We start from the raw sequence: 23,302 nt of genomic DNA, 5'->3' as shown, positions 1-23,302 counted from the left end.
AAAATCCCTGCAATGTTTGCAAGTCAACCCTTGCAGCATGGTGCCAGTACATGAGATCATGAAAATGACACTGATTGGTTTGTATTCATTGTCCAAACTGAGAGAGAATCTGCATGTGAAAAGCAAATTAGATATTTATAAAGGTCATGGAAGGGTTAATAACCATGTAAGAATTAATAACATGAGTACTAGTTTTTAAATGAATAATTTTTAACTTCATAGTGTTCAATTTAAGGCCTTCTTATGAGCTGAGATGCAGAGCGTGAAAACAGTTTGATGTTTATAAACACAGAGCTCATACCTAGGAAATACAGAGTTCTTGAGGCAAGCTACAGGTTTTGTTGACCTGCTTCGATATCATGTTTTATGCTTTTGTTAATTTTCTTTTATGTTGAACTTGGAGTTTAAGAATGCCTGTACACGCAAACAAACCACGCAAGACTCTGCAATTTAGATGATGTCATCTTTCATTCTAGAATATTTGTGCTACGTCATCTAGTTACTTATTTCATAGGATATACTCTTGCTAATGCTAGTTCAGTGTCTATTGTCTTGAATTGGAGAGGGTACCATTATCAGTGTTACAGTTCAAACCATTACTGTTTAGTAAAACCAGGTTGCCTACAGTTGTAACCTCTGCTTGTTTGTATAGCGGGGTTCCTTTAAATTGCTACAGCTGCATACTGTTTGGAAAAACTCATAGGTCTCGTATGTTTGCTGTGCTTCAGAAACCGTTCTCTGCTACTGAAAACTTTAAGCATTTTTGTTCTACCAAAACCTATAAAGTTTTCATTTTTATCTTGAATATAAAAGCTCTTTAATTGGCTGTACTTGATTACACAATTGCTGTTGGGGAGAAAAATATCACACAGATGACAAATGGGAAATCAAAAAACTCTAACCCTATTCTTAGTATCCATTACATATTTTTTTACATGCATATTGAGAATCGTCTCTATAAAATCATGTTTGTGTGCCCTGGCCAAGTAATGCATTGCCTTATATAAGGATAGAAATATATTTATTACATCCAGTAGAAGTTGGTGGTAGACATTACTTTTATATATAATCTAGGAACCACAGTGAACCATAGAAGTAAGGCAAAATCAATTATGTAGAAAATGAGGCTTTTTTATGAAGTTAGTTTTATGCTATATGAACTCCAATGTGCATGGTGCTTCATACCACGGATGTATACCGAATCTTTCTATAAACTGGTGTAGTGCTGTTAAGGCATTATAAAACATCTTATGGATTAAATAAAAAAGTTTTATTTAAATGTAAAATCATAAAATGACCATCTGGAAATTAAGTGTATTATCTGCAGCAGGGGTAGTTGTGGCTTTAGCTAAGTAAGCTTTTATTACAGTTACCTGTCACAAACACCTTTCTTTTTAACTATATTTTAAATAGTTATTAGCTGGATCAGTTCTGTTTTGCACACAGTCTGAACCAAAAGCCGTGCTCCCTTTGACCTTGCAGTGGAAGACTTGTTGAAAGAGCAGTAAGATATGGGATCAATTCCATTTTTAAAACTTTGGGTTAGGGTTTTAGTTTTAACAGTCTGTATATCAACAAGCAGCCAGGTTCCAGAGCAAAGCAATTGATACTGAGTCCACTCTGTCTGCGTGCGCGCGCACACACCCATGCACTTTTGTCAAAGTTAGTGCATTCTGCACTATCAGCTTTTTACATGCACTCTGTCCTGGGCTATCTTAATGTCATAAAGAAGTATATTAGGATTACTAGAGGGGGTCAAAAAGCATGCGGACAAAGGAGATCCAGTGGAAGTAGTGTATTAGATTTTCAGAAAGCCTTTGACAAGGTCCCTCACCAAAGGCTCTGAAGCAAAATAAGCAGTCATGGGATAAGAGGGAAGGTTCTTTCATGGATTGGTAACTGGTTAAAAGATAGAAAACAAAGGGTAGGAGTAAATAGTCAGTTTTCAGAATGGAGAGAGGTAAATAGTGCTGTCCCCCAGGGATCTGTACTGGGCCCAGTCCTATTTACCCCTTTTTCCAGATCAGTTATGAATATGTTAAACAGTGAGGTGACAAAATTTGCAGATGATACAAAACTACTCAATATAGTTAAGTACCAGGCAGACTACGAAGAGCTACAAAAGGATCTCACAAAACTGGGTGACTAGGCAACAAAATGGCAGATGAAATTTAATGTTGGTAAATGCAAAGTAATGCACATTGGAAAACATAATTCTAACTATACGTATACAATGATGGGGTCTAAATTAGCTGTTATTACTCAAAGAGCTCTTGGAGTCATTGTGGATAGTTGTCTGAAAACATCCACTCAATGTGCAGCGGCAGCCAAAAAAGAGAACAAAATGTTGGGAATCATCAAGAAAGGGATAGATAATAAGACAGAAAATATCACATTGCCTCTATATAAATCCATGGTACGCCCACACCTTGAATACTACGTGTAGATGTGGTTGCCCCATCTCAAAAAAGATATATTGGAAAAGGTTCAGAAAAGGGCAACAAAAATGATTAGGGGTATGGAACGGCTTCCGTATGAGGAGAAATTAATAAGGCTGGGACTTTTCAGCTTGGAAAAGAGGCAGCTAAGGGGAGATATGATAGAGGTCTATAACATCATGAGTGGTATAGAGAAAGTAAATAAGGAAGTGTTATTTACTCCTCATAATACAAGAACAAGGGGCCACCAAATGAAATTAATAGGTAGCAGGTTTAAAACACAAAAAAATATTTTTTCACGCAATGCACTGTCAACCTCTTGAATTCCTTACCAGAGGGTGTTGTGAAGGCCAATACTATGACTGGGTTCAAAAGGGAGCTAGATAGATTCATGGAAGATAGGTCCATCAATGGCTACTAGCCAGGGTGGGCAGGAATAGTGTCCCTAGCCTCTGTTTGCCAGAAGCTGGGATTGGGTGACAGGGCATGGATCACTTAATGATAACCTGTCTGTTCATTGCCTTTGGGGCACCTGCCATTGGCCACTGTCAGAGGACCGGATACTGGGCTTGATGGACCTTTGGCCTGACCCAGTATGGCCTTTCTTATGCTCTTAGACCTGGTATGTGATTTTTCTAATGTCACTAACCATGGTCATGCCTAGGCTGGATGTATAATTTAGTGGCCACCTTCAGGAAGCCTCTGTAGAATAACTGGGAGACCTAGAGAATTACTGGTCTTACCCCATCTTGCTAATTTAGTAACCAGTTGCTGTATGATTTCCATGTAGAGCTGGTTGGAAAATTTTTGACAAAATGGGTTTTCATTGGAAAATGCTGATTTGTCAGAACTAAGGTTTTTTTACAGGGACCTGTCAGTTTTGGGAAGGTTTCTCTGGCCCAGATTGGATTCAAGAGAGACTGACCAATGTATAGTCAGTCCAGAATAGGCCATAGCCTGGTAGTTAGGGCACTCAAGTGGAATGTGGTAGATCCAGGTTCAAGTCCTTGTCTCCAATTTTTTGCAAAAATCTGTGAAAGATCTTGGATTCATCCCAATGCAGAAATATAAATTCTTGAAAAATTTTATGGGATGTAAAAACAGTTTCTCACCCAGCTCTAATTCCATCTCTATCATTAGGTATGGAACATGCAAAACAGTAATATTAAGGAGAAATATGATTTCTCACAATTTCTATGATCTGTCATTAATGTTTGTAATTAATACTTGGGCTCAGGAGTGCAAAACAGGAACTAATTTACGTGGTGGAATACTCCAAATACATGTTTTTTCTTTAGCAGCAGGAAACAAGAGGCAAAGCCTAATAAATAGAACATGGGACTGAATTCTAATCCTCTTACTGATATGGTACCTCTGGCCTTGGACAAGTCACACAACCTTTCTGCTTTGCTGTCTGAAAATCAGGGATTATACTGCCTGCCCACATCACAGGAGTGTTGTGAAGACTGTTTTAAATAAGCTTTAAAGTGCTAAGTATTATTACTAGCAAAACCAAGTATCATTTGTTAACTAGCTGTATTTTCAAATAATATTCCCACTGTATTTAGCAGTCAAAATGCCTGCCATTATGTTTGACCCTCTCTGGGCACAAATAATTTAGAATTAATTGTAACATCTTTTGAAATTGGGCCCACACAGCATTTTTTGTTGCTACCTATATGATTCACGTGCTTCTGAGTTTGGATAAACATATTTTGTTTTAGGTAGTGTTCTGCTCTCCCTGTTGCTCTTGGAGATTTCTGTGCATGTGGGAGGAACAGTATTTGAGTTGAGATCCACCAAAGAAATACTGAGAGCGTAAGAACTGATTGGAGGCTCTTCCCATTCAGGGTATGTCTACACAGCAGCTGGGAGTTGTGGTTCCCCGTGCAGGTAGACATCTATGCACTAGCTCTGCTTGAGCTAGCACCTAATCATAGCAGTTTGGCCACAGAAGAAGAGGTTAGCAGAACCATTCAATACGAACATACAACGCTCAGGTAGTTCCTCTGATGCTTTGTTGGAGTTCTCTGCTCAGCACAATGAGTCCTGTGACAGCTTCTGAAGACTGATACTTCAGGCTATTTTTCTTACTAATTTTTGCTAAAAACTTTTTCATGACTTAGTTCATTTGATCCTTGGAAAGAACTTTAACACACTTACAAAATATTCTGCAGTGCTTTACAGATCTAAATGTGTAAGTATATCCTTCAGCATGGTGTGTGTGGGTGTGTGTATTTAACAACTTTAATGTGTCATACCTGAATTTTTTTTAAATGTTGTTACTAATACAACTTTCTGTGCTTATAAAGGTCACACATAGCATAAAGTTGGGCCTGATGTGAACAAAAGTGGACAAGTAAATGGTCACTGCTGAGTCTGACTTAAACACGAATGTGAATTTAACAACTTAACAAAATAGAGGTTTAATGGAAGCAGACACATCACATGTGTCTATACAAATGGCAATGTTTTAATGCCACTGACTTACCCACTGGGACAGCTATATTTAAATCCTCTTGTAAAGCTGTGCAGAACTTTGTGATTTTATTGCCTTTCCAGTAGACCATATCTCTTGTTTTTTAGCCTTCTTATCAAATAGGACATCAACATTAGATAAATTTACTCCATGTCATCAATAACATGTCATATCAAGTTGACATATTGACCTTTTTTATATGACCTAATGTACTTAGTCAATTTATGAATGCTTTTATTTACATCTTGCTTACATGATTAGATTTTAAAAAATTGTTTAAAAACCTGTGTAAGTGTAACAGACCTATGTAAATGTTATATACAACGAGAGAGAGAGTGGCTGTATACTTTCATGTTCCAGTTTTTAATAGCATATCAGTAAGGGCAATATCCTCATATCGGGGGGGAAATGACTTAACCTCCCACCCCAAAATAGTTAATTTAGACATTGAAAAACGTTCATGAGCACCCATATCACTGCTGGGACAGACCTTTTCACAGTTCCTTTGTATTCTGTTTCTGCTGAGAGTAGGAATACATTTGAAGAGGGTTGGAGTTGTCCTTGGGGAGCATGACTTGGTCTAATTAACTGCATGTTCATTCATACACGTGCATTCAAACTCCAGGCTCAAAGTTAGGATGGTATTCCAGTGCTTCTGTGGGGAGACCCATCAGTATATGCAGGATTTATTAACAAAAAAAGTTAGTGTTTATGGTTACAGGGATATGTTCTGAACATGAACCAGAGTCGTGCTGTCTTGCTGAGACAGCAGACAGAAGGTCAAACAGTAGCTCAGATACGTAGACTACACCACTTATATCAGCTGAATATTGACTCTCAAGTTTAAATGTCATTGCTAACAATTTCACTTCTGAACATGTCAGCAAAATAAGACTGACTTTAGAGGTGAGAAAAATGTATTAGGCCACCTACTTCTTTCCCTGAGGCCTGAATAAGATTTTCCCAATGTGTGTGTTCTCATGGCTTTTTCCAGACTAATTAGAAATGGCTCAAGCAATGTGGTTTCCATCATATAGCTAAGAAGACTGATCTTTAGAAGTTTTCCTGAGCCTAATTCTTTTTTTCTTAAATTAATACCATTATTCTTAGTTTGACCCCAGTGCTCAAGGTGAAAGGATGTAAAGAGGGGTAAAAGCTACCTGTGGAAGGGGTGTTATAAATTGGGCATTGGTTTTCAGTTTGACACCTGTGTGGACTGCACACCCCACTACACAGGTGACAGTTCTTGTTGCTGAGGGCTTGCAGTGTAATCTCTCTGCAAAAGTTTGGTTTGGTCAGATTGCCGTAATAGCCACAGGTTAGGTTTTTCACTGTTAAGGGTGTCCGTGTGTAAGTGTCTAGCTAAAACTTGGAGCTGATGGAAGAAATATGTGTAAATCAATAAACTTAACGTTTGATTGTTTCATATAACCAGCTCCTTCCCTCAGTTCGCTGGGCCTTGGGGAGCAGTGGCTTTAGCACTGCTCCCCTACTTGACTGCACTTTGACATTAATTTCTGTCATTACCAATGAAACTTAGTCTAGTGACAACCACTGGTGTTTGAAAACCCTTTAAGTTTTGATGGTGGTATGAAGAAAAAACACCCCAAGTCCTACTTGTGATTAAATTGTGTTGCTAAGCTAGAATTCTTTAGATCTAATAACTTAATAAAGATGAGTTCAAGCTATTTATTTTTCACTTGTGAACTTGCTTGGTGTGTTAATTTTGTTTTTGAGCTCTAAATCTTAGTGTAATGGAAGGGCTATTGTATTGCCTAGAATGCCTCATGTAGCTTTTAAAAAAATGGTCCGGACTAAGGTATAAGCAGAATAGCTTTGAGGAATAGCACAAAGTTGCTGTTTTATTGTTGAAAATATCGGATTAGTTATTTTTAGAGCTGTTTGTTTAAGCAGCTGTCAAGCTTCTTATTGCAGTACTATGTAGGAGTAGTTTGTATTTTGGAGAATGGAAAACTTGTTTTTCCACATCTGGCAGCACTGTTGGGAGGGCTGGGTTTAAACACCCCATGCTGCTGCTCTTATTGGTAGGCCAACTTTTCTGCAGATGTCTTCACTTATGATTTGGGAGGAGCATCTAACATTCCACAAAAGCCAGTAATTGGGATGTATGACTCTGAAGCACAAAGCCAGCACTTCAGGGAAAGCAAAAATACAAGAGGAGTCTGAGTATGCAAGGCCATCATTACACTGTAAATTCTTCAAAATAGTGACTTGATTTGGTATTTTTATCTGTTGCGTAGTGATATTCATAGTAACAGCATAAATGATTTTAAGAGGAATCACAATTAGCAATAAGAAAAGGAGGACTTGTGGCACCTTAGAGACTAACCAATTTATTTGAGCATAAGCTTTCGTGAGCTACAGCTCACTTCATCGGATGCATTCTGTAGCTCACGAAAGCTTATGCTCAAATAAATTTTAGTCTCTAAGGTGCCAAGAGTACTCCTTTTTCTTTTTTGCGAATACAGACTAACACGGCTGCTACTCTGAAACCTGACAATTAGCAAGGAGGATTTTGTATGACTACGCTATTGTGCATAGTCAGTTGAATCTCACTTATGGGCTGCGTACACTGGTGGCAGTGTTATTTGAAAACCTTACTATTCCCTCAAAAAATAATATTGTGACTCATGGCTTTAAAATCTTGTGGCTATCATTCTGTTTAACACAACTTCAAGAAAAATCTTCTGATTGCAGCCAAATGTTAAGTGATGTCCTTAGTGATATTGGAGTAGACAATTCTTTAAGACGCTGTGTGCATAGGAATATCTTTCAAAAGTTTCCCACCACTGATGATAGTGGTTCAATTTTCTGTTAGCAATTTTGTGGAATGCAACTGCTGCTGTTTTAAGCACCATGTTGTCTTAACACTCAACTGGGGTCATCTCAGACCTCATTTCTTGCTTTGCATGCAGCCGTGAATATCTTAAACAATGTCCACTGTGATTTATGTGGCGGAGTACAGGAACCTAACAGTAAGGATAGACTGGGTTTGATAACTGCAGACTCAGGAAACCCAACCGGTCTGGGAAATAATGAGTTAAAATGGATGTAACATTTCTAATTCTCTGTGTGAGAAATCTATTGAGATGAGTTTGAAAGTGCTGGTCAGTATATGAAGTAAAAAAACGAGAAGTACTTGTGGCATGTTAGAGACTAACAAATTTATTTGGGCATAAGCTTTTGTGGGCTAAAACCCACTTCATCGGATGCATGCAGTGGAAAATACAGTAGGAAGATATATATACACAGAGAACATGAAAATGGGTGTTGCCATACCAACTGTAATGAGACCAATCAATTAAGGTGGGTAATAGTTTGTGATTCTATACACTCTTCTATGACAAACATCAGTTTTGCCTCCCAACACCGCTGTGGGATGTGTTATCTCCATTTTACAGACAAGGAGGCTGAAGCATAGAGTAAGTGACCTGTCCAAAGTTGCTCCCACCTCTCCTGCTGTGTTCTGCACACTTTTCAGGCCTTGTCGCTCCCTTTGTCACCTCATCCCACTCTCGCCTTTGTGCTTCTTGACGTGCTGCTCCTTATGTCTGGAATGGCATCTGCAAGTGTATCAGAATTTGTAACTTGCCCACTATATAATTGCTCAAATTTTTTCTTTTAACCTTTGTCTCTCCTTTCCCTTGCCCTTCCCTTTGTCATCTTGTTGTGACCTAACTTCTATTGTAAGACTGAACTTTTCAAAGGAGACTTGGGCTTCCAACTCCCATTGCGAGTCAGTAGGAGTTGGATGCCTAAGGCCCCTCTAACAATCTGTCTCAGCTCCCTTGGGAAGCATCATGCAAAACAATGGTGCTATGTAAATGTTTAATATGGATAAAAATCCATACAAGTAATTGCATAGAATGCAATTTATCCTGGGGATTTAAGTGCTAAACTTGCCTTTCCAGATTGGGGACTTCAGTAACATTAAATATTCTAAACCAGATGTTTAGGGAGCTAAGGCATTCCCTCTAGCTGAGCCTATATGCTTCATTGCCAAAGTATATCTTCTTTCATTTTATTTGTAAACTATGCTTCTATGATGGGACATATGGAGAGAGTCAGTCTCTCAGATAACTGGGTCCTGGACTGAGTCCTGGACCATGTCATTGCCTATGAGAACATCTGCTCAGTGTGCAGCTAGGGTCAAAATGCCTAGATGATAGGCTGTATTAACAGAGAATAAAACTGAAAATATTGTAATGACCCTATATAAACAGATGAAATGCCCTTATCTGGACTACAGTTTTTAGGTTTGGTCACCCCCTTTGAAAAAGGGTATAGTGATAGAAGGGGTTCCAAGAATGGCAATGAAGAGTAATAGAGACATGAAGATTTTCAGGAGAGGAAAGTGATTCAGGCTCTTTAGTTCAGAGAAGAGGCAAGTGAGATGGTAGAGATAATGAATTGTATAGATAGGGTAATAAACGCCTATGAGGGACTTTATCTCATACCATGAGAAAAAGGCGTCACGCAATGAAATGAAACAGTAGCAGACTTAATACTGATAGGGGGATACTTCTTGTGATCTACACACAAGAAACTTGGAACTTCTTGTTACAGGAGATTGGGGTGGAGCATAGTAGGATTTAAAAAAGGGATTTGACTTCCATGGACTATAAAATATCCTCTGTTACATTAACTAGGTAGGGTAAATATTTGAGGGTTTCAGCGCTCTTGCTTTTAGGATGTAAGCCAACCACTAGTTTTCTGGGGTTACTGTCTAACTATCCCAAGGCTATTCTATTATTGGAGTTTTAATCTTTGAAGCATCTTGTACTTGCCCTTATTAGAGACTAGTTAAAACGCTGATGTGACATGTATGGGAATTCCTTTGTTCCTATACTTATTTTAACCAGTATCTAAAACTGCACTCAGTGAATAGGTAGCCAGTGCAGTGTATGGTGCATTAATTATATCCTTGTACTTGCTCGCCCCTCCTGAGACAAGCTTCTTTGTTCTCTATCAACTGACGTTTCCAAATGTTTTTCAAGGGTAGCCCGGTAGAGTGCGTAGGAGTGATGTATCCTTGTGATTACAAAGGTGTAGACTACTGCAGTAAGATCTGCAGATAGAGGCTGCAATTATTCCTACCAGCCATAGGTCATAGGAAGGAGGAAAACATTACATGTCATTGGTGTCACATGGAAATCAAAGAGCAGCAGTGGATATGATGACTGGACTGGGCTGACTGAGGTCAAACATATACCTCCTGTACAAGATGGTCTTGTGGCTTCAGTCCAGTCCTCTGTTTCCCTCTTCCTTTCAGCCTCATCTTCCTCTTACCTAGGCTTCCCATCTAGTGTCCCATCACCAGCCGTTGGAGAGATTTGCTACTAGCCGTCGCAGATTAGCTACATGCCATTGTAGGCACCTCTCGCCATACCATCACCTCCATAAACTTATCAAACTCAGTCTTGAAGCCAGTTAGGTTTTTTGCCCCCACTGCTCCCCTTGGAATGCTGTTCCAGAACGTCACTCTGACAGTTAGAAACCTTCTCCTAATTTCAAGCCTAAACTTGTTGATGGCCAGTTTATATCCCTTTGTACTTGTGTCCATATTGGCACTTTACTAAAATAGCTTTTCTCCCTCCCTGGTATTTATTCTTCTGATGTATTTATAGAGAACCATCATATCTTCCTCAGCCTTCTTTTGGTTAGGCTGAACAAGCCAAGCTCCTTGACTCTCTTCGCATAAGACAGGTTTTCCATTCCTTGGAGCATCCTGGTAGCCCTTCTCTGCACCTGTTCCAGCTCGAATTCCTCTTTCTTAAACATGGGAGACCAGAACTGCACACAGTATTCCAGATGAGGTCTCACCAGTGCCTTGTATAATGGTACTAACACTTCCCTGTCTCTACTGGAAATACCTCCCCTGATGCATCCTAGGACTGCATTAGCCTTTTTCACAGCTACATCACCTTGGCAGCTCATAGTCATCCTGTGATGAACCAAAACACCCACGTCTTTCTCCTCCTGTCACTTCCAACTGATATGCCCCCAAGCTAATAGGAAAAAATCTTCTGGTTAGTCCCTAAATGCATGACTTTGCACTATTAAATTTCATCCCATTTCTATTACTCCAGTTTACAAGATCATCCAGATCTTTTTGTATGATGTTCCAGTCCTCCTCTGTATTAGCAATACCTCCCAACTTTGTGTAATTTGCAAATTTTATTAGCGCACTCCCACTTCTTGTGCCAAGGTCAGTAATAAAAATGTTAAATAATATTGGTCCCAAGACCAGTCCCTGGAGGAACTGCACTAGTAACCTCCCTCCAGCCTGACAGTTCACCTTTCAGTATGACCCACTGTAGCCTCCCCTTTAACCAGTTCCTTATCCACCTTTCAATTCTCATTAATCCCCATCTTCTCCAATATAACTAATAATTTCCCATGTGCAATTGTACCAAATGCCTTACTGAAATCCAGGTAGATTAGATCAACTTGATTTCTTAGACAAAGGAAATGCAGTAATCTTCTCAAAGAAGGTGATGTATCATTGACAATGCAGGCCTAAATGTCTCCTGTTTTCACTTGCACTGAATTTGTCAAGAAGCTGTTCAGTGGTGAAGACGTTAATCTTCATGAAGTCTCCACTCTTAACTTGACAGTCTACTAGCTTGGAGCTGCCCAATAAGGGGAAACAGGGAGGAGGAGGCCTTTTATAGCCTGGTCAGTTTTAGGATGAATAGGTAGGTTGAATGCATGCAAGAGCAAGTTCTGCAGGAGGCAGCTGGTATTTTCAGTTTAAGATATTCTAATAAACTGGTTATGTTTGTGGCTGACCCACTGGCTCATTCTTTGACTCCTGCTTTGCCTATTAAACCCTTTTCGTTCGGGTGTAGTGACGATGGCAGTGATATAATAACTTAAGCTACTCTCTAAACATTTCATCTGCATTTAACTGAAAATCAGTTTTGTTGGAAAGGATTTTTATGAAATCTGCTATGCGGGGCTGAGCCTCTAACTGCTAAATATCAGATAATGGGATTATAGAGCTGATAAATTTCTTGGAGGAATATCAGATTATATTCAACAGCACATTCATAACAACAGTATTCATTTGCCTTATGCTTTTGTTTAGTACATGACATTTCATTGTTAATATAGCATAAAGAGACTTCCTATTTGAATTTTTCATGATGGCTCAAACTTCTATAATTGATTAATATTTGTACCAAATAAATTTCATGTCTTCCGTACATGTATTTATGAAATTGCTGCTGTTCAGATACAGAATTTGTAAAATCAGTGTCTGATGAAATAGAACTGATAGTTAATTTTAGGGGGCTGGGAAAGAGAAGGAACCCATTACAGAACAATATTAACAAAACCTCTTATTGGTAAAGGTGCCTACTAACAAGTTTTTTTTTGTGATGTACTTGTTACGCTGAGTTATAAAGGCTTAAAAATGTGACCCGCTCATGCCCTGGAGGGACAAGTACTGACATTAATGAATAATTGAAATGAAGTACACACAAGCCTAATGAACAGGGTTTTTTTATTCTTAGTGCACCACAGATTGCTCTGAGAATTATGCCACCACAACCAAGAACAATTATGGCAGATCATCTGAATGCCTTATGTTGAATAGATGCCACAGCAACAAAAAACATTTATCTTTAATGTGACTTTTATTCAGTAGCCTTATCAAATACTTGTTGTTATACCTTGTGATACCTTTGACATTCTTATTGTATTGTCTTTGTAGGCATTCTGTACACTTCAGTAATACATCAGAAGTGGAAAATAATTAAATGGAACTTGTGTGTTTTCCCGAGAAACTGCAATTAATTATTTTGAATCTAAAAAAATCTACCCACGGAAGGCGGGAAGAAGAAATAAATTGGTTTACTGTACTACTTACTTCATATAACTAGTGAAGGAATGTGAGGGGGTGTTTCCCTGGTGTGTTTCCTTGCTTAGAAATAATCAATGTTAGCACTGGTAGTTACATACATATATAATTTTGTTTAGTATTACTTTGTAACAGGTAGGGTGTCCGAAATATCTTTGGCCACTATGGTTATTTAGATTGTAAGCTCTTCAGGGGAGGGACTGTCTACTGTTGTGTTTGTACAGTGTTTAGCGTAGTGGCCCCCCCATTCTTGGTTGGTCCTTGTACACTACCACAATAAACATGTTTAATAATAATATTAAGGAACAAAATACTTCTAAGATTTATGGCTGTAGTGACATGGTACTGCGTATGTCAATGCTCCTTTCTCCTTTTCAACTTAAAATCAAGGGGTTATGGTACAAAGTCCTACTAATTGGAAATACAAAGGGTTAAGGATAGCTGCTGGGAAGAGGGAGTGAGGGAGGAGAGGGAAGTGAGTGAGCATCTTCCCAAGCAATATGTTAAGAATAACAGTAAAAAGCACATACTGATATTTCAGTGAAGTATTGATTTATTGACCTGAACACCTTGGTCAACATTTACTTCTAGTAATTGTACATCATAATCACTGAAATAAGTTACTATCTATATTACTACAAATATTCTGTATATCTCTGGAAATCTCTCTCCAATGCACAGATGAATTTCAAAAGCATATTCTTTTTTCCTATTAAAGAGATGCTGTCAACTTGAAATCTAGCCAATTTTTAAAAAGAGCTGAAAGTAGTTTTGTGTACTGTACCTTACTTTAATAATAATAATAATAAAAAACACCACAGAAATCCCAGTCCATTCTTTGAAGGGCCTTCTTAACTAAAAGCAAAAACTTGACTGAAGTAAGCCGAGTAAATATTTTTCTCTGACCTTTCAGTTTATTTTTTTAGTCGTCTCTGGTGTAACAATGGTAGTCTTTTTAAAAACTAACCAAAAAAAGATGGTAATTACTTGTTTTAGTGTCCCTTGAAACTGTCATTCTGGAAAAAAGATGAAGAAAAGGGTCTGGAAAAAACTGTTCTTAGGTCTTGTCTACACTAAAAGGGTTGGCTGATATGGCTGTACCAGCAAACCCTCCTAATGGAGTTGCAGCTTTTACTGCCAAGAATTCGTCTGCAGGTGTTATGCCAGTTTCTTGAATTAAATAAGCTATTACCAGCAAAATAACTCTTTTGCAGGCATAACTATGTTTACAATGGGGCTTTTGCTGGCACAGCTAGATTGGTTTAGGGATGTTGTTATTTTTTTTCACACTCCTAACTGACATAACTAGGTCTAATCAATTAGCAAGCAAGGATTTGATTATGTATGTGGTTCATCAAAGGTGTGGTCACTGATCTCTGCAGCCAGTTAAAATTCTTGAGCAGTCTTTTTACTGTAGCTTCAAACTTTGATACTCTCATTGGAGGAAGCAAACTATGGGCAAACAGCCCATAATTGGCAGAGGTTATGGTGTATGCAACTTTAAGGGCCCTGAAGTCAAAACACTGACGCAGCACTATTCAATATAAGAGTATCTTCTGGAACACCAAAAATCAAGAACAGGTTCAGGAATTTGGGTACATTGCAGATGTAAAATAAACCAGTGAACTTTCCATTGCTGTCAACCTGAAGTATTTTTAAACCAGTGACTTGAAGATGAATAGCTCTCTGGTGCCCAATCCCTTTCTCTAATTAGGTTTATTAGAAGTTGCGCTTCAGATTGGAAGCTAATGTAGCTCTCTGGCTCTGAATGTAAACTTCTAGAGGCCAATTGTCCAAGCTGCTTGTCTCAGTCCTGTGGCTGGTGGGAAGGTGTTCTTATCACAGTCCATGCTAGTTGGAACTCTTGGTTGCTGCCTTTATGGAGAGGCTGAAGAATGAATGGACTTGTCAGAGATGACACACTCTGTCTGGGCTAAGGCACTTGACTGCTGTCTCTTGGAGTTCGCACTACTTTTCCTTTTAATGAGGGCTTCAGTTTTCAGTGATGCTTCTCTGTCATCTTTCATGAGCAATAACTCTATTAAAATACCTCTGATTAGAAATGATCAATGGCCACAGAGATGGGATAGCATCAGTTTTATAGAAGGGATGGAGGGCAGGAGAATCCTATTATTTCGGTTCTTAGAAATTGCTTTTGGCTGAGCATTCCAAAGGAGATTTAGGGAGTTATTTTCCCAGCTCCTGTCAAATTTCAAGTGACAATTGAGCATTTAACTCCCTTCAGCTTCTCTGAAAAGTCTTCACTGTGAGTGTTGAGGAACCTGTGGTATAATCACTTGGTCTTCGTGTAGAAGAGGCAGGCACAATATTTTTAAACTGAAAATTCAGAGTAAACCACCAGTTTAGAGAAGACCTTTGTCATTGTGATTTTTGTGTAGTGAAACTTCCACTGAGTAATCAAGGGAAGGATTCATTTTTGGAGCTTTGGGATTTTTTTGCATACTTTCATCTAAATCTTTTTTCCTTTTTTTTTCTAGCAGGTCACCGACAAAAGTTGGGTCCCATGTATTAAAGGTGTGTCTCTCTTTATATAATCTTAAATGTTTGTAATTTGACAAATGCTTATGTAACATGCCTGACCTTAAGTCCATAATATTGGGTCATATTATATAGCTGCATGCGTAGGCAGAAAATGGCAAACTAAGGATGAAGCTTTTTCCCAAATCATACTTTCCTGGTTGTGGGTTTGTTGACTTTTTATGCTTCCACTTTTTTTAAGTTTAAACTTTTCTTGTTTCCTTTGGCTTTAAAAAAAAAAAAGAAAAGAAAAGAAAAATGGACCCGCATGCTTTGACTAAAGAGCTAATAAATGGTATCCTTAAATTTGCAGAGTTTTTAATTACTCAAACAGTATGTAGAGGAACTGGACCCATCTTTTTTTTGTTTTATATTCAGATACAGGAGTATGTCAGAGTTTTGGTCACCTTGATTAGATTGACTTATTTCAAATCATTGACTAAAATTTCTATTTGTATTTTGGTGACAGAAGGCAGTAAAGTGTTTTATGCTTCAAAAGCTACCACTTCAGGTTATGTGAAAGCAAAACTCTAAATTTAGCTTATCGAGGCAGCATCACCACTTCCCACGCAGGTAATTAGTATGCTGTTTCTTTGCACAATGACAGTGCAGCTGAACCTCTGGCATTTATTAAGTAGGTCAGGAATTGGTATATGTACGGATACAATTCATTATACGGGTTGGGAGAAGGACCAAAGGCGACGCTATGCAATAATCTTTTATGTGGAGTAAAGCAGGACTGGCGTTTTCTGTCCCAGAAGTGCTGAGTAATCCGTAGTGAAAATAGAAATATTTTGATTCATCAGCAGTGGTAGAAAGTAAGTCATAACACTGTCCCACAGATAACAGCATATCTTTATTCATTCCACTGTAATGTGATTTAGGAGGAGAGATTTAGAAAAGTCATTGACTTAATTCTGTCGTTACATTTATAGGTGTCTCACCTGGTATCCTGCTTTAATTTCAATGTCTCCTTGACAATATGGTGTTAAATGTCTAAACTTTTCAGTAAATGTAGTTCCATTTAATTCTGACTGAAAGTAGTATGTGGATGTGGATTGAGTTGGATTCCATGTATCACTGGCTAAACTTTGAGTGAGAATATTTGGCTATAATCTAAATTTTTAAGTATATGCAGTGGCTGGGCACTACTGTTAGTTGCTTATGGGGTCCTCACCATGTTACTAATTTTCATTTTTCATTAAGGAGTGTCTTCCTAAATCACTTCACCTTCAAAAGTCAGCCTTGTATAAAAGCAGACTATCAGTTTCACCACTTGGTACCATTATCAGTTCATTAAACTTGTGACCAGCCGTACAGTTGAAGGAGTTTTGGATCTTTCACAAGTCCAAAGTCTACTGTGTTAATGTCAACAAAAGTGGAAATTAATCTAGCAAGCTTGTTGAGGCACGGACTACAGTGGGATATATTTGTGTCAAAATGTGTTTGCTTCTTGTCACCTTGTCAGTATGCATTTGAATAGCCTAAATTAAAATGTTGTAGGAGTTTATTATATGATGTCTTGTCACTAAGAGTACTTAGAAAAAGTACATTAAAATATAGAAGTATTTCTGTTATGGGGAAAATGCCTATATACTCTCCTGTTGAGTAATATTGCTCATTAATTAATTCTTTGATAGAATAACGGCAGGTGCTTCTTTATTGTATATTAATGCACATTTCTGGGCCAACACTTAAATGTGTGTGCGTAAAGTTAGGGTTTCAAAAGACAGCTGAGCTCTGCTGAAGTCACTGGTAACTGCTGAGTGCTCAGTAACCTGATGTGTAACCAAGCTGATTTGGGAGCTTGAAATCAGGCTCCTACTTTTCAAGAATTTGCCCTTATTTTCTAATTTTTCCAATTCTAATTGTTGGCGTGTATTATAGACAATTCTCCCTGTTCCTTCTCAGGCCATAAACATGTTGACTTCTGATTTTTAACTGAGATTAGTTAAGGGGTTTAATTGTAGACCAAACTGGCTCCCATTCAGCGGTTAAAATTTGGTCTGATATTACAATTTTTTGACAAACTTGATATTGCAGTAAAAGCTTTGTTATCCGGCATGTTGTGGGAATGGGGGGTGCCAGCCAGTTAACTAAGAGTTATACTTACCAATGGATTACCAATTTTCAAAGAATTGGAATACAATAAAATGAATAAACATTCCTATTCTTGCCCTTTACAAGATGTGGACAAATATCTATTTTCTGTTTTAATGTCAACACAACTCTCTTAGGCTTCTCTCCTTTGCTTTTCACTGGTATTTTGGATGCTATAATGGTGGTGATATTTTATGATAGACACAGGACAATACACCAAGTAATAAACCAACCAATCACAATGGCGGATGCAAACAGAACAGCATTCAGCTCTTCTTGGCTAACTAAGTCCGACTGCTCTCGGAAATACTCGAGTTCCGAATAGCTTCGGCATTGGTCCTGGTTACTAGATGAAAGATTTGTGTTGGGAGGTATCAGAAATGCCCGTTTCTCGAACTTTGCAGTTGGTAAAGTGCCGGATAGCACAGCTTTTACTGTACTAGGTTACTAAAATCTAGAAAAAACAGACCAAATCTGCTTGCAAATTCATACCAGAATGGTTGTCATTTCAAATCTCTATCAAGATACAGTAGTCTGCAAAATAAAGGGCCTCAGCCTCTGTCAAGAAACAATAAATATTGAGGTGCTGTAAAATGCAAAGTGCATGTACATGTTAATATATATGAAATGTCAGAAATCTTTTCACTTTGGCTATGAATTTCAGATGAAAACTTCTAACAGTTCGAAGGCTTAATGAAATAAGAGGCCTGGATGGGGATGGGAGGGAGCGCTGTTCAATTCACATGAAAATCACTGCTTCCTCGTTTGCTCTGTCTTCAGATCAGAGGCGTAGAATAGCGTTGACTATATCCGAGTTCAGAGAATCAAGTGTGTTCGTTTTACATTGCTCCTGCCTTGGTTTTACCTCTTTGCAGGTTAATCATTAAATTAATGGCTTGTCAGATGACTCTTCTCAGCCAGTCGTGCACGAGGATTTGTCTCTTCTGTGTAAGAATAGCTGATACTGGCCTTTGCCTGTGGGTTTGGGCTTTAAGTGCCACTCTTTCTTTTTTTCCACACCATTGTAAGCCATATAGTATGTGAGTTGCAGAGTATCTAAAAGCTTACGGATCAGCATATGATCAATATTCTGTCAGCTCAAATGAAAACTAGCTTTTTTTGTCCACTTAGTGGTGTTGAAGAGGAGAGAGTGAATTCCTAATAAATTGCAATAGCAGATGTGTAAGGAACACTTCCACTGATTATACTGGAAAATTGATGTCATTATCTTTTTTCTATTCCTGAAAAATGCTCATTTTTGCTCCCTGGATTAAGCTTGAACAAATGGTGGTGGTCTCCTGAAAATACTGCACAGAATGCCATATCAGAACAGCCAGTAACTATTTAGAAATGCTGTTCAAAATGTAATGACTGTAATTAACTCGAATAGCATATTTAAATTAAAGAAATACTTTTTCTTTTGGTCATTTTTTTTGTCATTGTATGAAAAGTCCACACTTTTAACATTCAGTTGTAGGTCTTTACCCAATCTCTAAAATGTTCAAAATTAAGGTTAGTTACTTGACCTAAATAAGTGGCTAATATTTTAGAATTGGGTTCCAAATGTTTGCTTTAAGTTTTAGTGTATTTAATACACTTAATATATAACTTCATTGTGTCAATTACACTGTTTTCATGGAGCTGCTGCTATGTAAACTTGCTAAAATTTATGCTACATTGTACTTTCTTGGCTAAGTGTGACTGGGGGTGAAACAAGGTGCTCTAAGGGTTGAATTGTATGTTTAAGATTTGCTCATAAAGTTAAAATATAACCAGTGGAAATGCTATTCAGATGAATGGTGCAAGATGCAAACTGCCCTACATGTGAAAGTATTTTCTAACAACATTTCTTATTTTCGTAACAAGCAAATATCCCATAAGGATCACACTTTTTTTTAGAAGGTTAGGGTTGGAAGGGACCTCAGAAGGTCATCTAGTCCAACACCCTGCTTGAAGCAGGACCAATCCCCAATTTTTGCCCCAGATCCCTAAATGGCCCCCTCAAGGATTGAACTCACAACCCTGGGTTTAGCAGGCCAGTGCTCAAACCACTGAGCTATCCCTCTCCCCAATGACTTAATGACTTTCATTTTAGGGTGGAGCAGTTTTGTCTGTCTGTGGGGTGGTAAACAATTGCTTAAGTATTTTCTTGTTTGTGTTCATTAAACTTCGTAATGAAATGAGTGTAATATACTGTACTGCAGTTTCATTAGATTCCAAAAGCATCTGAGTGAACATACCTTTGTATTTAGCTGTATTAACTAGTATTGCTATGCCAGGTGTTAAGCAGTTATAATTAGGACAGAATACGAAGTTGTGAATTTTCAAGAGCTCAAAGACTTATTTGTGATTGCCAGATGTGATTTAACCTGGCAACTGCTAATCACATTACATTTGCTATTGTGAGTGATGGTAGTACTACGTTTTAAAAATGTGAAAATTCTGCAAGTACTTCCAGATCACTTGTATTGAGCTAGTTTTGCATAATCAAGACAAACTTTATGTAAACTATTATAAGTATAGCTGTGTTGATCCCAGTATATGTGGAAACACAAGGAGGTAAGGTAGTGTCTCTTACTGAAACGAATCTACAAATGACTATATACAAAAACCCATGTATCACCAAACTTACCTTCGCAGATCCAGCAACCGCTTCAGACACACCAAAAAATCTGTTATCTACAGCCAGGCACTTAGCTACCACTGAATTTGCTCTGAAGAGAGAGTCAGGGATACACACACCTAAACATATTTAAAACTACCTTTACCAAGCAAGGACGCTCTACCAGAGAAGTAGATCGCATAATGGAAAGGGCCACCCAAATACCCTGGGAGAACCAACTTCAGTACATGGTGGGGGGGAAAAGCCACTGACGGCTCACCCCTAATTGTCACTTACCACCCCACACTGGAGCCCTTATGGGGAATCATCATCAAACAATTACAAAACCATATTTTATGGGGACCATATCCTGAAAGAAATCTTTCCTGAACCCCCTTCTCCGGCTTTCAGACAACTCCCAAACATTAGTAAGCTCCCCACGGACCAGGACACACCAAATCAAAATGGCACCAGAACTTGCCAGTACAATGGCTACAAAACCTCCAGACATGTCTCCACTCCTATGATGATGAATACCACTCACAATGCACCTTTCAAGATTTATGGATCCTATACGTGCCTGTTACAACATGTGGTGTACCTCATCTCGTGCGTCAGATGCCCCAGTAACAACTATGTGGGTGAAACTAGACCATCTCTGCCCTCTAAATGAACTCCCAGAAAAATAAGACAAAAATGCCATCTCATCCATCAGCAAACAGTTCACAAAGTGATCGCTTCATATCTGACCTCTCGTTCCTCATCCTGACACATACACAACACCTTCAAAAGCAAGCCTGGGAACTTAAATTCATAATGCTGCTAGACACAAAAAGACATGGACTTAACAGGGACACTGTTTTCATGGCTCATTCCAACAATTTGCAACACACACCTGCATGCTAACCCTTACTGGTCCACTTCAAACCCCTTTTGCATAACAGTCTAGTCCTTATTGCTCACTAATCTCAAGTGACCTGCAACATGTTACCCCTTATGCTTACTGTCTGTCCCACTCTGATTTTTTTCCCTAGACCTGAAGAACTGTGTGTGGTTCAAAAGCTTGTACCTTCCACCAACAGAAGTTGGTCCAGTAAAAGATATTACCTTACCTACCTTCTTTCTCTTATAAATGTCTAATTTTTCCTAATTTTCATTTGTTGCAGATTATTAAATATGCTTGCATTTATTTCTCATAACTCAACATTATCTTCAATTTGGTTATTTTAGCAACAAAGTCAGAATATTATTTTTTGTGACATTTCAATGGGAAAACACTGGGTTTCATAAGCACAAGATTCTAATGTCTGTGTAGGATCATTTAGATGGAAGGAGTTTATCTGGTGATAGGCAGAGATCTTATCAAGCATGCCTTGAAATAGCAAGAGAATAGAAAATTACTGAAATTAAGTGACTTTTATTTCTCAGCGTAGTGTATGTTGTCTATTTCTGTGATTACTCCAGTGTGACATACCTTCTCCAGTTTACTCTATGAACTACTACTTAAGCTTGTCAGTATGACAGCAATAAAACTGGTCTTCAAATATAGCGCGGAATGTTTGCCCCCTTGGGATATTTTGCTGCTTTGCCATTTAATTTGTATCTTTGCTAAATTACCTTCCTTATGGAGGAATTTTATTCCATTCCTTATTACTGATGGTTGTTTTTACAGGAAACAGACAGCAATATACACAGAGTTGCAAATGAGGCCCTGATACAGGAAGTAAAACAAGATGACTCTAAAGAGGTTGGTTAAACATCTGTTTAGCAGTGTGTATAAAAAGTCTAAACTTAGATTTAAAGTCTTCTTAGCTGAATTAAAATATTTTTAATTTTTAGCAATATATTGAAATTGGAATCAGTAAGTTTTATATTACCTTAATACAAAGTTTTTAGAATTAGTTATTGTAAACAGCCCAAATGCTGTTCATTTAGGGGAAATCAAACTAAATATGTTCAAATAAAAATTCAGGATTTGTGGTCACTAAATCATTTGGCTACTTTACGGTATAATAAATAAGGGGAGTGAGGGGGATGATAAATGTCCAAAAAAACTAATCAGATTTGATTTTTCTGTGTTTTGTTACAATCTTTTTAAAAATATAAACTACACTAAAAAGCAAGAAAATGCAGTTTACGTTTTCTGAAGTCACTTGACCCCATTACCACTCGAGTGGGTGTATTTCTGTACCCAGCTTCTAGCCCCCATAATTTTTTTTAAAAAATGCTGGAGGGTAATAATTATATTAATATTAATATTTAATATATTATATTTATTGATGTCCTTATTTTCATTATAAAGGTGAGGTAACTTTTCCATAGACGCTGAGACTTATCCTATGCTTGGCATGGACTGTCTGACAAGTGTGCTTTAGGAACTCTTCCTATATTTGTATGTCTTGGCAAACATATGTTTTGGGTTTTTTTAGATTATTGACAGTATTATAGAAGAAAGCCAAAAGGTACAACAGCTAGAAGATGATCCTTTGGCTTCCCAAGGAAAAGAACTAACTGATCAAACTTCAGATACAAATACTTGGATTCCTGGAGCAGATATCCTTAGTAATATTCCTGAACTACTAGCTACTGAATCAGCATTACAAGAAGATACTCAAGAACCTGTGACTCAGAGTACATGTAAGGAGGCAGAAGTGGAATCCAGAGGGTTTTTTTTGCCTTCTGACCATACCGTTGAGCATCAAGAAGGTGAAACCACTAATAAACTAGCAGAAATAATAAATGCAGCTGAAGAGCTTAAAATCACTGAATCTTACTCACCGAAAGAAACATCTAAAAATGAGGAAGTAACAGAAGTGAAGCAGACAGATATTTTAGAACAGGTGACTTCTGATTTCTTACCTACCAAAGATCTTACAACAGAAGAAATGCCTCCAGCCAAACCCCCAAGGCAACTTAGTGTAGAACCTGATATAGTTGCTAGCACTAAGAAATCTCTTCCAGCACGCCCACCGCCTCCAGCAAATGTTCCTCCTCCTAGACCACCACCACCTGCTCGGCCCGCTCCACCACCACGGAAGAAAAAGAGTGAATTGGAGTTTGAGGTGCAAAAATTATCTGGTTTAGAAGGCAAGTATATGCTTTGCCCTAAGGTATTCTGTCCAGATTAGTGCACCAACTTTGTCTTTAGACAGTTGCCATTTTTCTGCTTTTCAGAAGTTACTGAACCTCTTGCTTTTCTTTTGGCTAGCTATCCTTGAATTAAAGAGGAGCAATCAACTGAATAATCACATGGCATTTTC

At 38.1% G+C, this 23,302-nt stretch overlaps 1 protein-coding gene across 2 annotated transcripts in view; it reads left to right on the top strand.

Moving 5' to 3' along the window:
• The window catches only part of WDR44 (WD repeat domain 44), a 56,298-nt gene that overhangs the window by 883 nt on the left and 32,113 nt on the right, over nt 1-23,302 (top strand). Inside the window, exons 2-4 of one of the 2 annotated variants that reach the window (XM_074962763.1) lie at nt 15,304-15,337; nt 21,715-21,789; nt 22,472-23,129. In XM_074962763.1, coding sequence (XP_074818864.1) covers nt 15,304-15,337; nt 21,715-21,789; nt 22,472-23,129 — 767 coding nt within the window. Of the gene's footprint in view, nt 1-15,300; nt 15,338-21,714; nt 21,790-22,471; nt 23,130-23,302 lie in introns of both variants that reach the window. The other variant, XM_074962762.1, reaches the window with a different exon arrangement.

The sequence above is a fragment of the Natator depressus genome, chromosome 9 (genome assembly GCF_965152275.1).
Source record: "Natator depressus isolate rNatDep1 chromosome 9, rNatDep2.hap1, whole genome shotgun sequence".
NCBI classification, from domain to species: Eukaryota; Metazoa; Chordata; order Testudines; family Cheloniidae; genus Natator; species Natator depressus.
This window is presented reverse-complemented; position numbering and strand designations above follow the sequence as displayed.